The following is a 23418-nucleotide window of genomic DNA, read 5'->3' as shown; positions in this document are numbered from 1 at the left end:
GAATTTCTTCTATTAGAACTCAGGTCATGCACACTACGCCATTCAAAGTTAACCTTACATTTTGGTTTGGATCTATTCCCTTCTCCTGTGAGTGCACATGGATGCACGTTGAATGCATGCTCCCTTGCGACAACACCAATTCTTATGCTTGTTGGAATAATAGTGTCACGTCCCCATTTATGAGCACCCATATGAGGAGCACATGGGGGAGTATGACTTACTGTATAAGGTGGGGCAGAGAGGGTAGCATTAGGGCTGCCATGTGGGCACCAGATTGGCTGCGACAGGAGCCTCAAGGGGCACCCTGGTCAGCATCAAAGGCTGGCAAAGACCCTGGACAGACGGATCTGCAAAGGCCCTGTTGCTGCGTCAGCAAAAGGACAGTGTGCAGTCAGCTTGCATGATCTGCTGGCGTCAGCCAGTGGAAGACTGTAGGAACATCCCTTGATCAGGTCCGGTGGCATACTAGTCAGCCAGTCTGTCACAAAGTCAGCATAAGCCTAATCTAGTCGGTTATTTTGGAGGCATCCAGCCTTTATATGTATATACATGGGGGGCTCTTGCTATCACCTTGGAGGAGTGAAGAGCAGTGTGAGTTTTAGTGATCACTACACTGAAGGAGTTCTTGCAGCTAGGTGCAGGCCTATACCCCTGTCGGAGAGCATAGGCGTGGTTTGAAGGGAGCTTGTCTCCAATAAACATCAGAACATAACTTTTGGCGTTGTTGGCAAAGGGAAGGGCAAGCCTAACAGTGGCAAGTCCAAGAAGGATGACTCTTCCAAGAAGAAGCAGAAGAAGTGCTGCTTGTCTTATGACACGCCAGGCCATTTTGCGAAGGATTGCAGAAAGAAGGCGGCGGATCAGATAAACAAGGAGTCTGACTCAGATTCAGAGGGTAACACAAAAGCCCAAGCTAATGTGGTAATTGAAGAACTGTTCTTGGTGACATCTCCGTGTGTTGCTGAGGTCAGATATGCCCACCTAGAAGCCATAGTGAAGATGTTTGACGTTGAGATGTGGGCCGATGGGAGTCAGAAACCTTTGTGAAGGTGGATAGCATCGAGTGCTTGGAGTCTTCCAGGTGTGTGGCTGTTGATACTGACACGAGGGTGGATTCCATGGAGTGTCCTATGTTGGAGTTAGTATGTGATCATCCTCATGAGGTGATCCACTTAGTTAGGGTAGGAGGTGTGGTTAGATCTGGCATAGACATGGTATGCTATTGACATGGCGTCATTGCATGTAGTAGTCTACGTAGGAAGGGGAGATAGCAAGCTGCCTTCATTCATGCTCTCCATTCGGGTCGATGAGAGTCGGGATCTACGAATTCTAGGAAGGTCATTTGACCTCTGATGCCTCCACATACTTACGAGGCTGCTGGAACTGTGTCGCCATTTTTGAGTGTGTGTTGATGATTGAGGTTGAGCCTTTGTGGCTAGTTATTGTGTCTTTGTAAGAGCAACAAGCCTAGTCGGGATGAGCTCATTTTGATTGAATAGTGAAGTGTTTTGGTCTTGATAAAGCACAAAAATCTATAGTTCATTCGTAAGTATTATTATTGAATTCATAATTTTATGTGTAAGAGCTCTCAAGCTATCACCCTAGGGTTTCATGTTCAGATTGATGCCGTAATTCAGAAGGGATAGTACAAGATTACACAGGTTTTTGGTATGTGTCTCGATGAGGTGCATGGTTTGCTTTCAGAGCAAGCACACAGGTAATATGACGATTAGGTATGTACTTGATGTTCTTAATTTGAACCTTTATAGCATGTTGTGGAGAGAATGTGCTCTTCATATGTCTCAAGTCATGTGAGATTGGAAGGATTGGGCCTTCTTCGAAGGCAGATAGAGATTGCTGGAAGGTGATGGACAAGGTGTACTGAAGCCAGAAGAGTGCCTGCTTGAGAGCTCAGTGAGAGTTCGTGGTCCAGGCTATCTGGAGATATTCTTGGGATTTGATTTCTTGGACCTTGCCAAAGGAAGGATGGGTTCAGACAAACCCTCAGAGCATGTTGCCTCGAAGACTCCAGGTTGTTTACTCATTATGAGGGGGAAGATCGTGGCGTTTGGATTGCTCGAGTTCGAAGGCAAGAACGTGACTTAAGGTGGTGGTGCCAAGAGGTGCTACTAGAGATGGACCTGTGTACCAAGATGGTGTTCAGAAGCAAAAGTGGACCTGGTGGAGCAAGAGCCACTGGATGAAAAGCCAGGAAAAGATTTCGACATCGAAATGCTCTAGAGAACTACGACCAGGGAGTTACTGGAGCATCGTCATCTACGTGTTGGCATTGGGCCTAGATGTGTCGTTGAGAGGGGGTGTTGGAAAGGTCCTCTCCCCATCTGCAAGCCCCCATATGAGGAGAGCATGGGGGAGGTGGACCTAGGTTCTGAGGGAAGGCCACATGGGCAGCACTATGGCTGCCATGGGGAAAAAATCAGTTAAAGAAAAGGGAGGTACCTGGAGTCATAATGGCTGTGACAGATGGAGCTGAAAGCCTTTGATACAATGCTGAAAGCCCAACTCATCAAACTAGGAGATCATCTAGGCAGTCATGGTCCTTAATGAGAGAGTACAGGAGTTGGGATACGACCAATTGATCATTTGGGTAGTCATGGCACTTTATGAGAGAGTCTCAGATAGGGTTTGGACTAGTGTAGGGTGGACAAAGGAGATCGGAGCACCATTGGGGTCAAACAAGGTTGTCCTTTATCAGTGATCACCGACCTTGTTCGGCCTCTATATAGATGAGCGTGAGACGTTTATTGGAACCCTAGGAGGGATTGGTTGTTTTCTAGCTAGATCCCTGCTTTAGATACTTCTATACACAGATGATGTGGTCCTACTATCTTCTTGAACATAGTAACTCTAGCAACACCTAGATGCACTACATACTTTTTGTGAGACGCATGACTTGAAGGTCAACCTTGGTAAAACCAAGGTCATGCGCTTAGAGGATTTTACCTTGGAGGTCAACACATCTTGAGCAGCCATGGCTTGAAGGTCAACACATCTCGAGCAGCCATGCGCTTAGAGGATTTTACCTTGGATGGGTTACCAATGGAGGTAGTTGCATCCCACACATACCTTGGGGGTGCTGTTCTTTGGCCTGGTCTTTGCGAGGCTTGATTGAGTAAGGGGTACGTGGCACTGGACAGACTTGAGCAACAATGCTTTTACTCTCACTTCTAGGACCCTCAGACCAAGTCTCTCCTCTTCGACTCTCTGGTTCAACCCGCAAGTGTGTACGACAGCCCTTGTTGGGGGCCTGATCTATCAAAGACGGAGTGGGCTCGAGTTGAGAGGCTATAGGTCACACTTTCATGGATGATCCGTAGTATGCCTTCTGCTCCACATCAGATAGGTCTGGCTGAGTTCGGGGCATCCCCACTATAGCTCGATGCAGCATTCCAGGTCGTCACATATCTCTTCCATATTTGACATTATGGATCTTGCACCACGGACGACGTAGGCTTCCTTGGTTGGCTTGATGCTCCTCCATGACACTGGCAGCAAAGAGGAACTAGAGGTGTTGGTATACACGTATGCAGATGGTTTGAGAGCCTTGGGCTCAATATAGATAGGATACCCCCTTTCCAGTATAGCATTGAAGCCCCTTGTATCCTGCTCATATACCACAAGGAAGACCAAGTCATCTGAGAGGATCTCCTACTTGGTTGGCACCCCCAAGAGCAACCTATGAAGCTCAGCTTCTACAGAGGCCATTGCTTACGAATTTCAGAGGAGGGCTTCATTGACCCACCAAGATATACGTGGATCCACCTACCCCATTCCATGAGAATTTCGATTGGGTAGTTCAAGGTCACACACACACACAGAGCATGTTTCGATCCACCTCCCCCATTCCATGAGAATTTTGATTGGGTAGTTCCAGGCCACACACACACACACAGCATGTTTCCTACAACCTTTGAGCTCAGTCAAAGTTGCAAGCTTTGACTTGGTCTTTAACTTCGGACAATGCATCCACATGTGTCCCTTTTGTCCACAAATGAAGCGACAACCCTCCTTCAGAAACTCAAGGGTTTGCTATGCTTTGTTGGTTCACGTTGCACTCTAAAGCATTGTAGGTAAGCATCAAACAACAAGTTTGCTATACTTAGAGTGGTGAAATCATCATGTTGAAGGAATTCCTCTTTAAACACTTGTTCAAATTCAGCCCAAGATTTAGGTTTTTCTTTTAACTCACACGCAAGTTAAAGCCTTTCCCTTCAACATCCCTTGAGCCATCTGAAGCTTGAGTGAATAAAAAACTAGATGAAATGAGAAGTGTACCTTCCATCGGTTCAACCATGTATGTAGGTACTCAAGTATGAGCTCCTTCTTCTCACCTGCAAAAGCCTCAGGTGTGAAAGATGGTGCTATGGGTACACACTCCCTCCGGCTACTGCTGCCAAGCCCCATAACTGTGGCTTGCAACACCACAGTCATTTGGGATTGTGTCTTCAGGCATGTCTCTTGGGCCATGAACATGTCCTTCAACTCCTTCAGCTGTGTTTTGAAATGTCTTTAGCTCAGCGTGTTGCTCTTTGGTGACAAGGTTGTCTTCACCAAAATCCATATCGTCTCCTCATGTTGAAGCATGCTGGCTGTAATGGCTGCAGCTTCTTCATGATACATGTGACTCCCTTCAGACATTAGGTAGGAAACATGAAGAAGAGTGTTAGACGCAAGAAGAGAGAGAAGAAGGAGAGCAGCAATGAGGTGAGTAGAGAGGAGAGTTTAGAGGCCGGAATTGTGCAGAAACAGCTGCTTAAGAGAGAGAGAGAAGAGAGCGAGAGAGAGAAAGACAGAGAGAAGTTAGGCAAACTGAAGCAGGTTTGACTTGCCATTTACTGTGGGCTGATTCGCAGTAATTGTGAGAGCGTTATGAGCCTATGGACTTGTAAATAGGAGGGAGTAGGGTCCAGTCCTCAAAAGCTAGATGCATTATTCTAGGAAAGCAAAGGGAAAGAAGTCCCCCCATTTTGAAAAGATTTTCCAAAAGGCAAACTTCGAAGCCTTTTTAGGACGTTCAGCCTTTCACAGGGCCTTCCAAAGGAGCAAAAAACAATCACGATCAGCAGCAGACCACAAACAAGTGCTCCTACTGAACCTGTTGACAGTTTTGCTCCTCCATAACCTCCAACCAGCAGTCCAGTAAGTAGCGCTTAGCCAACTGCAGCACCTGTGATGGATTACCTGCTGCACACTATCACAACCGTGGTCAAAAAGCTCTGCTCAGGTGATCTGTGATCAAATCACCTACCGTCCCATAGTCCAATCGCAATACCCAGAGAAACCTTCTAACATGCAGAGGACTTTGGCCATAGTTAAACAATCTTAGACTAACTGTAATTAAGATCTAGTCCCTTTCCATGATTTTCTGCATACGGAAGATAGCATTGAGGGATAGAGATCTGACACAAGACACATAAATTGGTACGCAATGCAACGTGCAATTACTAATATGAATGCAAATGATCAGCCCACATTATGCTGGGCTATGTCTGACTCATGCTGCAATGCTGCTGACTAGATGCTGATGTAGACTGCAATGAATGTCGGTCAAGCACTGGACTGAGGGAGGCCTGCTACATCCGAGCTGATACCTGCCCTATGCTGCTCCTGACTATGAGATGATGAACTGATGCTGAAATGCTGACTTCTGATACTGCTGCGTGGACTGGACGCTGAGCATGAGGGATAGAAATGCTGGTAGGTATGTTGCACTGAACCCTGAAACTGAGTGGCAGGCTTGGCTGCTGGAACTGAGGGCCATACTGCAAGTACTGAAGGCTGGAATGCCTGGGGGGGGAACATGCTCTTAAATAGAGCCCTGCAAATAGCCGGCTGGTTCAGCCAGTTGATCAACCAAGTCAACCGACCTAGTCCAGCCAACCAGCTGACCGGGCTGACTGGTTGACCAGCCAAACTGGTCAGCCTAATCAGGCCAACCTGGTCCGACCAGGTAACCAGGCCAACCTGGTCCAGCCAGGTAACTGTCTTTAAACCTCTGTGCGAGGCGTATGTGTGTGCACCATAAGAGATAGAGAGGGAGTAGGGTTTAGAGAGAGAATGTAGAAGACACCAGATTGGGTCCCTGTACGCACTGAGGACCCCCCTCTCCAACTAAGAAGATATTTGCTTTATATCTTGGGGAACTGCAAAAGAATACAACTGACACTCTTTCAGAGAGCTCAAGAGACAACTCGGAGGATGACCCTTCGATATGGAGAGCTGACCCACAAATGCCTGAGCAGCAACCCAAATCTCGACCAAGACCACGCTGCCCACACAGAAGATGTGGACCACTGTGCAAGGCTATTGACGGGGCAGCAGAACTGCATGAGTGTGAGAGATGAAAGGAAAGCGGAAAGCTGAGATTAATGGAAGCTTAAAGAGAGCTAAGGAGTGAACTGAGAGCTGAGTGATAAGAGCTGTGAGTGAGCTGAGAAAACTGTAAAAAGAACTACAAACCTCAACTCCGGGCTGAGCTATGGTGCTGCGTAAACTCCTTCCTGGATCACCCTTAGGGACTGCTGAATGTTTGCTGTCTTGCAGGGGACTTTGGAATGCTGAGGGCTGCAACGGGCTGGAGGAAATGGAGGCTTTTTGATGGGGGCTGGATGAGAAATGATGGCAGCAGCCCCCCCTTTATATAGGGGGCTGTAGGGCTGGTAGGGGGTGAGCCAACCGGCCTTAAACATGTCATGACAAGAGAAATCACTAATCTGTGATTAGTAGACATTAAAACATTATAATACGCCAATGGTGTAACATGTATTTGTATTTATGATGGACACCGACCGATTTGTTATGGCGGTGGATCATCTGAGTAGATAGGACTAATTGAGCTGGAGCCACTGCTTCAGACGGCATCGAATTTGGACATGTGATACTTATTCTATTAATAAAAATGTGCACACACGTGTCTAGGTCCTAGGGGCAATAGGAAGGGAAGGGTGCATTAAGGTGCATTGAATGGTAGATGCATGGGTCATAGGCTAAGGGTAGGTGTAAATGGGAAGATGGAACTTGAGTGATCTCAAGGGACATTAATGAAAGGGTATCACCATTTCATTGTGAATCTCATGTTGCATTCTCTCTACCACATTGCATTCATCCATCATCTCTCTCCCACCTTGCATGTAGGTCGAAAAAGAAACAAGTACTCTCACGAGGGCGCTCTTTCCCATTGTAGGGCCAATCGGCATTCAAATTCTGCATGCATTGCACACATTTGCAGTCTCGAAAAGTGTGGTTCTTCACATTTGGTATCAGAGCGGTGACGATCCACGAGCGGTACGAGAAGAGGGCGACAGTTGCGGACGACGGAAGTCGCAAGAGAAGTTGCGGAAGAGGATCACGACCGACCGATCTCTGAGGTTCTAAGACAAGGGATTTTTCTGAAATTTCTGGTCTTCAACGGTGAACGGGGTGTCCTCACGAGGTGAAAATGCCCGCCGCCCGCCGCCCCCCTCCCCCCCCCCCCCTAATGTGAATGTACCCTTAAAATCCTTAAACCGTGAGGAGAAGGGATCCCCCGTTCTCCCCAACTGAAAGTCGGATCGGAATAAGATTTTAAGGGGGTGATCAGCCCATCAAGTACCCCCTATAACGGTATCTAGAGCTCCAATCCGCTCAAAACAAGTAGCCCAAACGGAGCGTACCAGTTTACAGCAGAAATACAAGAAGAAAAGCTTGAAAGAGAAGGGAAAGGAGGTCATTTTAAGTGTCTTCTCGACACAAACGAAGCGGGAGTCGGATAAGTACCACCAACTCTACAACACTTGACTTTTGCTGTAAAATAAACCTCTTTTTTTTGAAATTACAGCAAGACATTTTCTCTCTTGTATTACTAACAGGAAAGAATGGAAGGGGAAGGGACATATAACAATGAACTTATTCCTTTTCCTCCATTATCCCAAGGAGAGAGAGAAAGAACACATTCACCCCCTCTTGAAGAGGATGGATTAGGTGAGAGTTATACACATCTTGAGTATGAGAACCCACAAATAGATTTACAGCAGTCTCTCCTTCAAGAACCTTTTGATAGGGAGTTCTCCTTTCGTAATGAAAGAAGAAATGAGACCAGCCAAGAACAAGGTGATGAGTTCACGCCTTCAACTCCAGGCCCAGTACACATGGATTATAATCCAAGTGCAAGAGGAAGAGAGGAGACTCCTGTTGATAAGCTGATTTTCCAGCTTAGCAATATGATTGAGCAGTCCATTATGACAAGATTAGGGACTAAGAGGACTTTAAACTTCGGGGATGAAGAGTTGAGTATCCCTTCTAAGAGGTCCAAATTCCAACCACGAGAGAGAATTGAGTTCCCCAAATATGATGGGGCAAGGGAGGCTGACAAAATCCTCAATTGGATTCGTCATTTTGAGCTATACTTTGCCCATCAAGACAAGACCGAGCAAGAGAAGCTTGCTCTTGCCACATTGCATGTGCAGAAGGATGCTCTAATGAGGTGGTCCTTGTCACAAACAGAAAAATAGCCTATTCATGAATGGGCTAAGTTCGTGGAGCAACTGAAAGCCACTTTCATGCCACCGAGGCATGAAGAGAACCCAACCTTTCGTTGGGAGAGGTTTAGGCAGTTCGATAATGAGAGTAATGCAGATTTTACAGCCAGATTTTGAAAGCTCTCTCTAGAGTCACCTGAAAAGAGTGAGGAAGATAGGAGAAAGAAGTATTTAGCAGCCTTAAGCCCAAAAGTAAGGTACAAGGTTGAAATGTTTAATTCGACCACGCTTAAGGTACAAGGTTGAAATGTTTAACCCGACCATGCTTAAGGACCTCATTAAGGTGGCTGAAATAGCCAAGAGGAAATTGAATCCGCGTAAACTCTTCAACAAAGGAAATGAGAAAGCTATTGTACAAAATGTTAACAGCCAATCACGTCCTGGATGGATACCATTTCCTTCCATGACTGACGATGAGAAGAAAAAGCTAATTAAGGAGGGAAAATGTTTCGGATGTAAGAAACATAAGCCAGGGCATCCATGGCATAAATGTCCTACTCTATTAGCCAAAATCGTCAAAACCAATTTTGTAAAAGGGAAAGGCAAAGCATCCAAGCAGGAGGGTGAGGCTTCTACCTCCTCATCCCAAGACTCTACGATGAACATAGAACCAAGAGTAAATGCTATCCATTCAGCCAACACTGGTGTATGGATGTGTGAACTGAATAGAGAGCCCTACTCTTCCTATGAAAGCTCTAGGAAAGAGCCAACATTTGGCGCCATTGTCGGGGAGACTAGTGTCTCAAGTAACGAGTAAACATACATAGGTATGTGTAAAAAAACAAACTACTTCGAACTTTCATAAACATAAGAGTCAAGGGCAAGGAGACTATTTTTTTTTTTTCATTTCTAGCTAAACATATCAACCCCAAGCATCAACCTTGGGTTACTACCTTAAGAAATTTTCTTTGTTTCTTAAAAAGAAGCCACTTGATAAACAATCAGGCTAGGTAGTGGACATGAATTCGTAGAGCTTGCAATTTTGATCATTTCACCTTTTTGCAGAAGAGCAAACTGAGCTATCCATAAAAAGTTACGGCTCGGGAAGAGTTTAGGGTTTAACCCTAAACATAAACCCTAAACCTAAACCCATTTCCTATAAAAACCCACTTCACCCTCTCATTCTTCATCTTTGTACTACCAGGAGAAGATTATTTGCAGATTATGAAGAGGAGATGCAAATGCAGAAGTAAAAGAGAAGCGTACGCAAGAGAAAGTGACAAGAGAAGATCTAGAAGAGGACTTCTGCCCATTCAAGCAGGAGGGAGTGTCATGATAAGAGAAATCACTAATCTGTGATTAGTAGACATTAAAACATTATTATTATGTTATACGCCAATGGTGTAACATGTATTTGTATTTATGATGGACACCGACTGATTCGTTATGGCGGTGGATCATCTGAGTAGATAGGACTAATCGAGCTGGAGCCACTGCTTCAGACGGCATCGAATTAGGACATGTGATACTTATTCTATTAATAAAAATGTGCACACACGTGTCTAGGTCCTAGGGGCAATAGGAAGGGAAGGGTGCATTAAGGTGCATTGAATGGTAGATGCATGGGTCATAGGCTAAGGGTAGGTGTAAATGGGAAGATGGAAATTGAGTGATCTCAAGGAACATTAATGAAAGGGTATCACCATTTCATTGTGAATCTCACGTTGCATTCTCTCTACCACATTGCATTCATCCGTCATCTCTCTCCCACCTTGCATGTAGGTCGAAAAAGAAACAAGTACTCTCACGAGGGCGCTCTTCCCCATTGGAGGGCCAATCGGCATTCAAATTCTGCATGCATTGCACACATTTGCATTCTCGAAAAGTGTGGATTTTCACAAAACAGGCTAACCAGCTAGTCGGCTGGTTGGCTGGCTGGGTGGGGCTCACTTCCCTAGCCCTAGCTGCCTAGGGAGGGGCACAAGGCAGCCTTTCCCCCAGCCCATTCTCCCTTGATGGGAGGTCATTGTCTCAGCCCTGAGGGGGCCCTTCTGGGCTCCTATCCTAGGCCGGGACCTAAAGCTACCTAGAACCCTAAGTAACCTACTGTTCTCCAGGGGGTACTAGTAAACAAGGACTGACTTTCTGACTTGACCTAAGGCTGAGAGGCTGACCTACGTAGCTCATGCCTGACTGTCCCTGGACAAGGGGCTCACAATGGGGTCACGGCATACGACGAAATATCCTATCATAAGAACTATTTGCACTTTGTCGATGAAGCGAGTTGTCACCTTGCACCCAAGTGCAGGGGTGTATGTGACATTCCCTCCTTAACTTGGTGGTAGGTGCATGGCTTCGAAGTAGTCCGCCAATATCTGCGGGAACTCCTGGAAGAAACTTTCGTCTAGCCACACCGCTTCATGGGTTCCTCAATCTCAAAACTTCGTGTAGAATTCGCGGATCCGGTGTCTTGACCCATGCTTCCATTTGTGGAGAAGAATCTACTCCTGCTCAATGACTTCTGCCTCGTCGATCACCTCGGGCTGCTACTCATCGGAGACATCGCTAAGTGCTGGCCCAATATATGGCTTCAACCATGTGAAAGACATTATGCTAGCCCAATATATGGCTTCAACCATTGTCCAACTACAGCTTCATAGAGACATCACTGATCTTCTTAATGATGGGGAATGGTCTGAAACTTCTGAAGGATAACTTGGGGCATCGCTTGCCCACTTGTTTTAGTATAATCCTCAGATAAACCCAATCACCCTCTTTATAGTTGACATCTCGTCTGGACTTATTGGCTTGGCGCGTGCATGTTGCTTTTGCTTTAGCGAGACGGTCTAACTGGCTCCGTGATCTCGGCCATGAATTTGGTAGTTTTGTTGGCCTCTAGGGATGGTGATACCATCCTGGTGAGGAGTAAAGAGAACCTCCTGCCGAAAGCAGCTTCATATGGGGTACACCCAATACTTGAAGAGTAGCTATCGTTTAACATGGCATGTAACAGAAGGTACTACTCCCACTTGGACTGCGAATCATGACAATACGATTTTAGTACATTAAAAGCCAATTTATTGTATACCTCTGATTGCCCGTCGGTTTGCGGATGAAATGCATTGGACATTTGGAGCTTGGTGCAATAGTTTTTGAAATAGAGCCCTCCATAAATGTGAGGTGAATTTGGAATTTGTGTCCGTGGTAATGGTCCGTGGCAATCCTCCAAGCAGGTACCAATACCTGATAAATAAGTGATCTACATCTTCTGCACTCGTTGTCTGCTTGCACGGAATAAACATACAAAATTTACTGAATCGATCAACAATGGCTCGACATTGAGTATTTCGCATATTGTAGATGCGGGAAGGGGTCCCACAAAATCCATCGTGATGTCTTGGAAAGGACCTTTGGGGATTCGTAAGGGTTGAAGCAATCTTGCTGTCTTCTGATGGGACATGTTTACCTTTTCACAGATTTGGCATCGCTAAACATATCTGTTAGAAATCAACCAATAGAAGGTATTCACAGCAAAAGACTGATAGATTAGCCTAGGAGCTCACATAGTGTGTGTGGGGAGTGGAATCACAAACTTCTTTACTTCATGTGCATCATGTAGATGTGCAGACTCATCAATAGACAATGAACCAACCAGATATAGAAACCACCAAAACAATATATTCCCGTTTAAAGCTATGGACAAAATACAAGAGAGAGAGATCCAAAGTCCCACCAGAGCGTGGTCCTTTGATCTTACCACAAGGTACTTCTACTATTTGCCGGATATCTCTAGACTTGAGCCCGCGTGCTCCACCTCGAGTGTAGTAGACTCTCCATCCAGAAGATCTCTCCACCTTGCTGCCTGCAAACCAGCCTAGGTGGGCTGCCAATGATGTACTAAGTCTGCAGTCCTTCTGCCCTAGTTGACTTCTAGGTTGAGGTCCAACTGTGGCTACTAGTGTTGCTGCTTTCGGCTAGCTGCCTCAAGCTGCAATGAAGATGCACTGAACTCAGCTAGAACAATCTGATGTGCAACCGATGGCTTGTTGTGGGTCAGCTGTGATAATAAGAGAACTTGGAGTTGGTCTACCTAAGCCCAATCTGCCTTTGATAAATCCGGACATCAATAGAGGGTGCTGTACATACCCTTTGGGCAGACCAAGGAATAAAAAAGAAGAGGCTTGGGTTCGGGGATTCTGGAATTGGGAGTGAAAGCACTGCCGCTCTAGTTGAGCAAGTGCGGCATATCCCCTCTCATAGACCCAAAGTCATTTTTTATGCCGTCCCCTACCAGCCTACACCAGACTTCCCATAGCTACCTTGTCGCACCTCCTATTCACTCTTCACCACTGGTGATATCAAACATGCAACTGCCAAGCTACATAATGGCCAAGCCAAAGATTATGAGGGCTATGCAGTGAGTACATTGCACATGGGATTAAAACCCAAGCCTTGATCTTGGAAGAGCTATTCAACAAAGTTGTTTGCATTAGTTCTCCTCACACTTGGACGCTTAACACCATTATCGTGGTTCATAAGGCAGGGGATCCCATGAGCTCGGAGAACTACAAGATCATCATGATTGGTGTCCAAGATCTATGCATTAGCATTTGGCATTCATGTCAGCCGGTTTGCGGAGTGTGAGGGATTTTGAGCTATGGGACAATACTTACAACACTTCAGTCCTAAGTTGACTGTGGTTGACTTTGGGCCTTAAAATGGCCATCTCTTGTATTTTCTCATTATCCATTTGGTTGACTTTGGGTCTTATAATTTGGCCATCTATTGTACTTTCTCGATATCCATTTGCAAGTACACTTCAGTTCCTTCAAAGTGTTGTCTCTTGCATTCCAGCCTTCTTCCATTTCTCCTTGTATCCAACACACCCAATTTCATCTCCCACATGCATTGAGGATCTTAGTTGGACAATTTCGGGTATCTTGACAAAGGCTACGGTTGAGATTGGTTGGGCAGAGGGCATCCTACGTGAGAGATGTGAGAGACGGATCTGCAGTTTACGTTATATGCAGGAGATCGAGATAGAGGAGCACTTTGCATTCAGAGGCCCTGTGTACTATGAGATGAATGGATGGCATCATTGTCTTTTCAGCAATGGTTTTGGCCCACTCGGAGAGTTTCTGCCACACCCTGGGCCCTGGTTAACTACGGGTAGCTGTATTCCTCCTAGAGGCTTAGAGACATAGAGATCAACTCATATGAGCACAGAGGAGAGCATAGCAGGGACCGTCAGAGTCCAATCAGAGGACAATCATGTACTTTTTCTCTGGCGACTTGAGCCAAGATGCACGACTCGACAGAGTCGACCCTGGGTGGACACTCACGTGAGGACCGCATGCATCTCCTATCTACTCTTTGGCGTGGGGAGATAGATCCCGGTAGTGGTAGTAGCACTTCTTAGACGATGAATTTCCTCTCGAAGGCTATAGAGGAGGGAGGAACTCAGATAGTTTGTGCATGCTGATTAGTAGTTGGGATATACATCATGGATTTTCTTCCTTGACAACGTTAGCCCTCATTAAATCCAAAGCCATTGTAAGATGAGTTCATCTTGCCTATCCTCACCCGATCGATGGAGTTGGTCCCACTGACAACATATATAGGTTTAGTCATCCAAATAGGTAGTTGGTTTGTTGACTGACAGCCAGGGGCCTTCCATTGATGCCCTTTACATTTGGTCAAGATGCAAGAATTCCAGTTGTCCCTACTATGCACTCTACAAACCCAATGGTTGACAGCAGAAAAGAGGACCAAGCTAGAATACTATCAAGATCAAATAAATCCTTTATGTTGGTCATCTTTCATGACACCAGATGCCCCTGCTCAGCCATACATTAGTACTCCCATACCTCTTCTGTATCGCAAGAATACTGCCAGATTCCGCACACGGTCACATACCTTGGCAATAGAGACAAGAGCTTGGCTAAATCTGCCGCGACATGTCAGAGTTTGCAGGTTTTGTGATTCGCAGACAGTAGAGACAGAGGCACATATAGCCCTACACTGCCCCCGATATGCACACATCAGAGACAACTATCAGCAGATACTGGCAGACACCACTCAGATCTCGTCAGTTCTCTCCACTGCCTCTCCGGCAGCGTTGGGATCTTTTGTCACTCGTCTTTTTTTGTATCGTCAAGAACTTGAAAATTTCTTGATCCCTCCACAGCGGAGGAGATTTTTGTATTGAGGATTAGGTCCCATGGGTCATTTTTTGGCCCCCCGAGGACGATAATAAAATTCTACTCCTACTTCTCTCTTTCTCTCTCTCTCTCTCTCCCCTTAATGGGGTCACCGGCCTTTGTGACACATCTACATAATTTCACGGTCCCTCCCTCGGACCACGTTTATTCCTCAGACACTTAAGATGCCATCGCTAAGTTTTCCCCATGACTTGTTGTACATCACATCCCTCAACTAGGAAGATGCCCCTTAATCCATGGTTTGATGATGAGTGCCGAAGATGAGATCTCACCTTATACTGGAGCGGGCCTTGGGCCATCTCACGATACTAGTGGTGCAACGAATATCACGTCGGTTGACGTGGCGTAAGAGATGGGCTTTTATTTCACTTAGGATGGATGAGGTGATTAGATCATATGGAGGAGGGAATCCCACTATTGCATGAGGGCTTCTCTCTGAGGGTAAGCCATCCATTCCCATCATTGATCTGGGCATTTGGCACATGTATGTGACCTTGCTTTATGACTTCTAGATTGAGGCAACATCTGATATGTCTTCTCTAACCAGGCCCACCACATCCATCTTATTCACCGCACAGAATATGCGAGTTGCACTGCACCGGCTCCACAACCAGAAGCTCAGGACCATGTGGGGCTATAGACCGAGTACTTTACACATGGACAAGAGGTTTTGGCTCCGATCCTAGCACATATGTTCAATCATGTGGTATCTCATGGCTTCGCACTTACTTGGAGTACCACCACCTTTGTGCCGATACACAAAGCAGGGGATCCCATGGACACGGGGACTTGCAGCACAATTGTGATTGGCCACACACTGGCTAAGATCTATGGATAGGTACTAGAGATAGAGAGATCAGCTCCTACAGAGGCACATGGGCAATGGGCTTTGGGATAGGCTAGTTTTTTGGAGGCAGCATTCCGATCTTGACCACATCTTCACCCTACGGGCCGGCATCGAGGAGGCAAGATCGAGATCCCAAGAAGTCTACGCTTGCACAAGCACGCACTCCAGGAGATGCAGAGGGAGAGTACACACCCCCCAAATCATGTTTAGAAGACATGATTTGGGGGGTCAGAGGGAGAGTACACACCCCTGGAGGCTTGTCAGGTTGGATTGAGAGCACAATTGGAGTGAAGCAAGGATGCCCCCTCTCATCGACACTGTTTGAGCTTTATATTGAGGCGATCACGACTTTGATTGACTGCCTCGGAGGGGAGGGATCCTTGCTTGCTAATTTGATGATATAGATACTATTGTATGTAGATGACATATTTCTCATCTCCTCTTCAACGGTAGGCCTACAGAGACACCGAGAGGCCCTAGAGGTGTTTTGTAGGGGGAGAGACTTGATAGTCAACCTTGGCAAGACCGATGCTATGATCTTCCATACTTCATGGGCAGTACTTCATTGAAACAGCTTCAGTTACCGAGGATAGCTGGTTGAGATTATGTAGTTATTCACCTATCTAGGGCAAGTCTTCGTAGGGCCAGTTTTCATGATGACTCCTGCAGCCAGGGCATGGCTCACACGAGGGTAGGGGGCTCTGGTTGGGCTAGAGCGATAGTGCTTTCAGGCACACTTCTAGGATCCTTCAACGAAGAAATGACTATTTGATACATTGGTGAGACCGATAGCCATGTTTGCAGCACCCTTCTAGAGAGGTTTGTTGGAAACATGGTGAAGGGGGAGAGAGAGAGAGAGAGAGAGAGAGAGAGAGAGAGAGAGAGAGAGTTAGGGTGTGAGGAAATAATGCTCCAATGAAGACATAATGAAAGGCTCTCATTCATTCATCAAGTGTAACAAGACAAGTGAAGTACAAGCCTTATATAGGCTACTCACTCACACACTAGCACCTAGTGCATATAGGATAAGTCCCATGATGACACGTGGCACTCACACATGACTCACACACTAGCACCTAGTGCATATGGGATAAGTCCCATGATGACGCGTGGCACTTACACATGACTCACACACATAGACTCGTACTAGATCACCTAGTACTACACACCAACACATCACATCACCACACTCTTTGGCTATGATATCTCTAACACCCCCCTTCAGAGCAAAGAGTGTGAGACCCAACACGCAAAGAGTAGACCGATCCCCCCTCCATCGCATTACTGCAAAGAGCAAGTCCAACTATCCAACACCTCCTATGTGATAGTGGCTTCTCAGTCAGCTTGTGATCGGCAAGGGCAAACCATCACTGTCATGATCTGTGACGTATTCCTTTCTCTATACCTTAGACTTATGGATGGTTTGATGAATGGACACTTGTGGAAGGGTATGCCCTTTCGACAGGACACTTCCTATGAGGCACAACCCTTCACAAAAGTCACATTCTATTGAAGAGACACTACCATTGTAATGTACCCTCTCATTAAGGGTACACACCTCTTCATGCACATATACTTTGGAGTACACACCTTTTCATGTGTGACTCTTGACTCTCTATATAAGAGAGGCCCAACTGTATGGATGACACACTACAGACACTCAAGCAATACAAATATTCCTTGTTCTCTGCTATTTTAGTCTCTTTCTTGTTCCTTAGCACATTTCTAAATATAGAATATAGTAAATCTAGGATTTCTTACAGTGGTATCAGAGCAAATTTCACTCTTGCTTGTAGGAAATGCCCCCCACCTTCTAGCACCTATCTGATACATCTACTTCTGCTAGAAGGATATCCATGCATGTTGTGCATGGAAGAGATGGAGAGAATGAGCGTAAAATTTTTTAGCGCCACTCCCACCTAAGTCATTAGTGGCCTCTCCATCTTCCTCACATCATGAGTTGATGTGAATGGACACGACAAAAATTGTCTTTTATTGTGCTTGGGCTGTCCCAAAACCAAGGGACGAACCTTTTTCAGCATCGAACACACCTGTTGATGAAGAGTTTTTGACTCGTGACCCAAGGGACACACCCCATTGTGAAAAAGGCACATTTTTTCGTGTAGGGACACTCCTCTTTAAAACAGGGTTACGCCCCTTCATGAGAAGGTACACCTATTCCAAGGGTCATACCCCTTAGAATAGGCACACCCTTTGGCACCAAGCACCATTCCTACAAAAGGGTACCTAGAGGGCCTAAAAAGGGCTACCAGCCCTACACCCAAGGCCTAACACTAGACTACCCAAGGGTTCTCTAAACCCACGTTTTAATTTTTGGCAACCACCAACCAGCAAGGAAAAAAGGGCGAAATCAAATCGCGTTTTCACGTCAGCCTTCTCCGTTCCAAAACGGTTGTACAGATTTTGCCATTTCCTCTTGCACTCAGGCCGTGGATGTTGACTGCATCGTTTGGAGAAGTTGCAGCGCCAGTTTCTCTCCTGCTCATCCCGCCATACCTGCCTGCAATCAGCACGTTTTGCTGCCTATCTCCCACGACCAAACCAGCCTGGTTTCTCGCTGGGTTTTCTCACGGTACCTTTTCCCAGGAACAGCCGCTGTTGCTGCTTATCCGATCACTCATCCGATCACTCATAGACAGCCCAGCCCTGCTCTTCGACAGTACACAGCACACAGCGCAGATTTCAACGCTGGAAAAGAGCACCAGATTCCACGCAGTCTTTTGCCAACGTCCTATCTGCCTCGAAAGTCTCGCCAGGCACTTGTTTCTTGTTCACATATCCACGTGGACTTGCAAACACAGCAAAATGGACCTCTGGACAGATATTTTCAGGCCCTTCTATGCAACTAATTGGCAGATCTGATCTATGCCAGGTGGATTCTTTCCATTCTTTACTTTAAGGATTCCCTTTCACATCGATATTTTCTGCTTATTATCAAAATACAGCAAATGAAAGCCCTCTCCTTAAATCATGGAAATCCCTGGTAATGCCTTAGCCCCTTCAAGGACACGTCAAGCATCACCTGTCACTCAATATCGTGTTCAAATTGCACAACCAGCCTACTTCGGAGCTTTTGCATCGTGGGTCTTTTGTGTCACGTGCCTTTCCAGTGATTTGGACCACATCCTATATCTTTCGCGTGAGGCACCTCAATTACACTACTTCCTCAGCACAGTCTAGGTTGTGTTTCACGAGACACGTTGAACCTGACGAGCCCCCAGAGGAGATACATGCAGCTACAGCAGAGGTTCATGATGACGAGGATCCATTTGACCACAGTTGGGCTTTCTAGGCCCCTATGCTATGTGTGTTCTCTTGATGACGAGGATCCATTTGACCACAGTTGGGCTTTCTAGGCCCCTATGCTATGTGTGTTTATGTTGGGTCACATAAAGGTTCTCAGCCTTGAGTTGCCCCTCTAAACTGAGTGTATTGGGAGTCAATAAGAGGTACTCTGCCCTGAGTTGTCCCTCAAAAATGAATGTATTGTCTTTTACTTTAATTGATGGTTTGATGGTATTGACCACCTAGTTCAGAGTAAGGGAGGATGACGAGTGATTGTAAGGAATCCTAGATTTACTATATTTAGAAATGTGCTAAGGAACAGGAAAGAGACTGAAATAGCAGAGAACAAGGAATATTTGTATTGCTTGATTGTCTGAAGTGTGTCATCCATACAGTTGGGCCTCTCTCATATAGAGAGTGAAGAGTCACACATTAAAAGGTGTGTACTCCAAAGTAGGAGTAGGTTGCAGAGTCCACGGATCTAAGAAAGGATAAGGAGTTGTTGTCGGAAGAGGAGGATATCCAAAAGGAGTGCCTTCAGAGTGTAAATACTGTCTTGGGGAAGGTAAAACCTGTTCCGGAGGATATCTGGGAGCTGAACGAGGTGGACAGTACCCAGGAGATGCTGAAGCTAAGGGGTAAAAGTCTCTCCAAAGATGGATAAAAAAATCGTGTGGAATATCGGGTTCTGGGTATCTGCATCGTCTTCAACTAGAAGATTGGCATGATGCTTCTCTTGTTCCTGTGCTTTCTTCTTGAAGCAATGGGCTTCAATGTGTCCTTTCCTTTTGCAAAACCTGCAAATAATGTTCTTGTTGGTCTTCCATTTGCTTGTGGAAGCAAATGCATGATCAATAGGAGAGGCAAGAGCGGCTTCCTTATTGCGACGATCTTTCTCAATGAGGAGGGCCACCATATCATCAAACGTGGTAGTGGCAAGACGAAGGATCTCAAGAGTGTGCTCAAAGCGAGAAATGCCATGCATACTCTTCATAAGGACGGCCATCTTACCTTCATCATCAGGAACACTCTTCAAACTTGAGAGTTGTTCAACAAGAGATTGAAACCGGGCTAGTTGATCACTCAACTCATCACTCTCTTCCATTTTTAGATCATAAAATTTGAGCTTCAAGAAGACTTTAGAGTTGGTGATTTTATTACCAAAGAAGTGCTTAAGGTGATTCCAAATCTCCTTAGCAGTTGACTTGAAGTCCACATGATGAATGAGAGAGTTGGCCAAGCAAAGACCAATAAGAGCAATGGCCCTGGCATTCTGCTGCTTCCATAATTTGCGTTGTTGCTGATTAGCTGTCTCAACATGCTCTTCCTCAACAACATCCCAAACTCCTTCATGCATCAGCAATAGCTGGATTTGCCACGTGGGAAAGCCTCCCCCCTTGAACTTCTCCACGAGTAGGGAACTTGAAGAGAAGGAAGTCATGATGAAAGAGGGCTTCCAGAAGGCGTGCAGTAAGCTGAGGAGACCAGCAAGTATGGCGGCTGGCAGAAGGCTCCAAAACACGAGCACAAGTCGGCTGAGGAAATGGTCTTAGAGATTGTTGGAGCAGCTGGTCAAAGGCTGGAACCACTCCAAAAACTCCACAGGCAGGTCCGAAAGCAAAGTCGGCTGAAGTAATGCAGCTGTAGAAGCCTGTAGCAGAAATTCGATGGCTTGGTCTGCTTTGAAATGCACACAGCAGCACTTGGAGAGGCTGGAAAAGCTCTGAATTCAAGACTGCGACCTCCACGCAGCACTTAGAGGCTGGAAAAGATCAGAAATGTGCAGGGCTGATGGGGCTGCAGGAAGAAAGCTGTTGTCTATGATGCTCAAGCTGCTAAGAGAAGGTCGGCTGTGGGGCTGGAGTTGCTTAGAGGTGCCGACCAGGATGGAAAGATGGCAGCAGCAGCAGGAAATGACCCGACCAGCACGTAGAGAGGCTGTCAGGAGCACCTGGGAATGAAGGTTGCTGGCTACTATGCAAAAAACAAGAGGCGAAACAGAGGCAAATGAAGGGCTCTGATGCAGAAACCCTAGGCGGGATGAGCCAGCAGAAAAGAGAAGGCAGTAGAGGCGAAAATAGGGCAGCTGAGCAGATTTAGGGTTAGGGTTAGGTCTAGGATGACGTGGCAGCTATGGCTATGGCAGGGCTAAGTGGCTCTGATACCATGTTGGAAACATGAAGGGAGAGAGGGAGAGAGAGTTAGGGTGTAAGGAAATAATTCTCCAATGAAGACATAATGAAAGGCTCTCATTCATTCATCAAGACCACGCCCCTCACCACAGCGAGAGACGACCTAGTAGACACAAATACGAGATATTTTCGCAGCACACAGGAGAGCCACCATGGTACCTGGTTCCTAGTTTTGAGTACTAGATTGAGTACTAGCTTTTGAGTTTTGAGTTTTCGTCACATAGTACTCAGTAAGGGCCTTAGCGAGCCCTTTGCTTCAACCCACAGTGGCTTGTATGAGTTACCTTGGATTATAATTTTGTCTCATAGGCCCGGGAGGCCTTCTGTAGATGGCAACACATCTCTCTCTCTCTCTCTCTCTCTCTCTCTCTCTCAACAGTGCAATGTACTTATTTTCTTGTTTTAGACACCAGCCTTGGGGTATGGGTGCCGATCTTTACCACCCCTTAGCTTTCATTATATCGGGTTTTTTAATCAAGTCTGATAGACCCTTCGGTCTTTGATAGATGTTAATAAACCTTCTCTCTCTCTCTCTCTCTCTCTCTCTCTCTCTCGCTCTTTTCTTTTTACCCTCTTTTGCTTTGTTATCTTCCTTTTTGTTGTTTGCGTTGGGATTTTAGCGCATAGTAAGCAATAAGTTTACCCAAGAGATTCTGGAGTCTTTTGAAACCCAGATGATAGCTTATACTTACATAAGCGTAGGTTTGCTTACCAAGTTATTTATAAAACTAATTTAGTCGTTGACAAATTCCCTTCTTCCCTTGTCTGTTTTTCCTAAGCAGTTATTTTTAAAAATTGGATGTATTCTAGTCTTCTGAAAAAATAAATAAATACATAAATCAATAAAATAATTTAAAAAACCAAGGAAAGTGATAAATATATGTATATGTTAAAACATAGCTCACTTGACCAAACGTAAACGCAAAGCTGTGCATGACTGGTGATATTTTACTTTTCTTTCCATTACAGTTTGTGTACGCACATGCATGGGCAGTTAGGCATGTGTGTTTTGGATATATTCAGTCTTCTGAATAAATAAATAAATTTAAAAAGCAAAGAAAGTAAAAAATGCAAGTAGATGTTAAACAAATCACTTGGACCATGCATAATGCCAAGCTGTGCATGACTGGTGATATTTTATTGTCCTCTCTATTACAGTTTGTGTATGCGTGTGCAAGGGCAGGATGGCATATGTGTTGGGGTGCATGTCTCTGCAGGTGCAAGGGTACAAGCACATACTTGTGTGATTACTTGCCTTTTGAATTCTTTACACGCGTTGCTGCAGATCTTTTGTGTCGTCCGACAGGAGTTGTGGTACAAGCCAGAAGTATATTTGTATAGAGACATGCTAAATTGTTTGGGCAGAAATAAGAGAGCAGCTCAATGTCGCATTGTTTTTTATGACCTAAAGAGAGAAGGGATACAGCCCAATGGATCTTTGTGTGCAGAGCTTGTGGCTGTGTACTTACAACATGAAATGGTCTCTGAGGCTCTTGAAGTGTTTGATGAAGTCAAAACAGCTGGTTGTTGCGATAGGCTTATGTACAGAATCCTTATGAAAGGTCTTCAGGAACTTAAGCTGTCCGATCTGTGGTTAAAATTCAAGAGAGAGTACATAGAAACGTTTGGAGAAGAGGAGGATGGTGACTTCAGCGATGGTGGTTTTTCAACTTAGGTAAGGATGCTAAAATTGTCATTGAGCTGAAGAGTTGATAAATCCCAAGGCCCACTTTTGCAGAGAAGGAAGACATGCATGCTTAGAATATATGACTGATTTTCATAGGCATTGATATTCTGAAAGTCAATCTACATCAGTCTTTGAAAGGTCTTCAACGATATGTGTTCCTTGGCATGTGGTTAAACATGCAAAGGAATCATTTGGATACTTGAGAGTTAGAAGGATGAACCAAGGGGTATACGATTATTCTATTAGCACTTTTGTAAGCTCTTATAGATTTCCAACAGTAAATCTTGTGAGATCATGTGCTATCTCACTGGGGCTCATCACATTATGTTACCCACATCAGTCCACGCAACTCTCAGCTTCTGTGCATGGTTTTGTCAAGTTTGAATTTATACTTTGGAACCAGTCTATTTGCTTAACATAAAGATTTGGGATATACTAAAACATGTGACATGCTTTGATTTCTTTTTTTAATGTGGAGTCCAAGGGAAATTTCTACACATATCATGTCAGAAGAAATATTTCGTCTATTTCATCTATTTCGTCGTTTTTCGACACGTTTTTCAGACAATATTTGGATAGGTTTCGAATTGATGCTTTATATATGTGTGTGTGTGAGAGAGAGGAGAGGACCTGCAGCCCTTGCTCCAGCCCTCCCATCAGCCCTTGCTCCAGCCCTCTTCAGACCAGC

General features: G+C 45.5%; 1 protein-coding gene across 1 annotated transcript in view; it reads left to right on the top strand.

The window, feature by feature from the left end:
* LOC147884445 (uncharacterized) overlaps positions 1–23132 on the top strand; it is a 29532-nt gene extending 6400 nt beyond the window's left edge. The window contains exon 5 of the mRNA XM_087398199.1: positions 22329–23132. Within this exon, the coding sequence (XP_087254325.1) occupies positions 22329–22718 (390 nt within the window). The 3' untranslated portion in view covers positions 22719–23132. The remainder of the gene's footprint in view (positions 1–22328) is intronic.
* Positions 23133–23418: the final 286 nt, after the last annotated feature.

This window comes from Dipteris shenzhenensis, chromosome 27 (assembly GCF_047967505.1).
Source record: "Dipteris shenzhenensis isolate YYH24624 ecotype China chromosome 27, Dip_SZ_1.0, whole genome shotgun sequence".
Taxonomy (NCBI): Eukaryota; Viridiplantae; Streptophyta; class Polypodiopsida; order Gleicheniales; family Dipteridaceae; genus Dipteris; species Dipteris shenzhenensis.
Note: the sequence above shows the minus strand (reverse complement) of the source record. Positions and strands in the feature narration are given on the sequence as shown.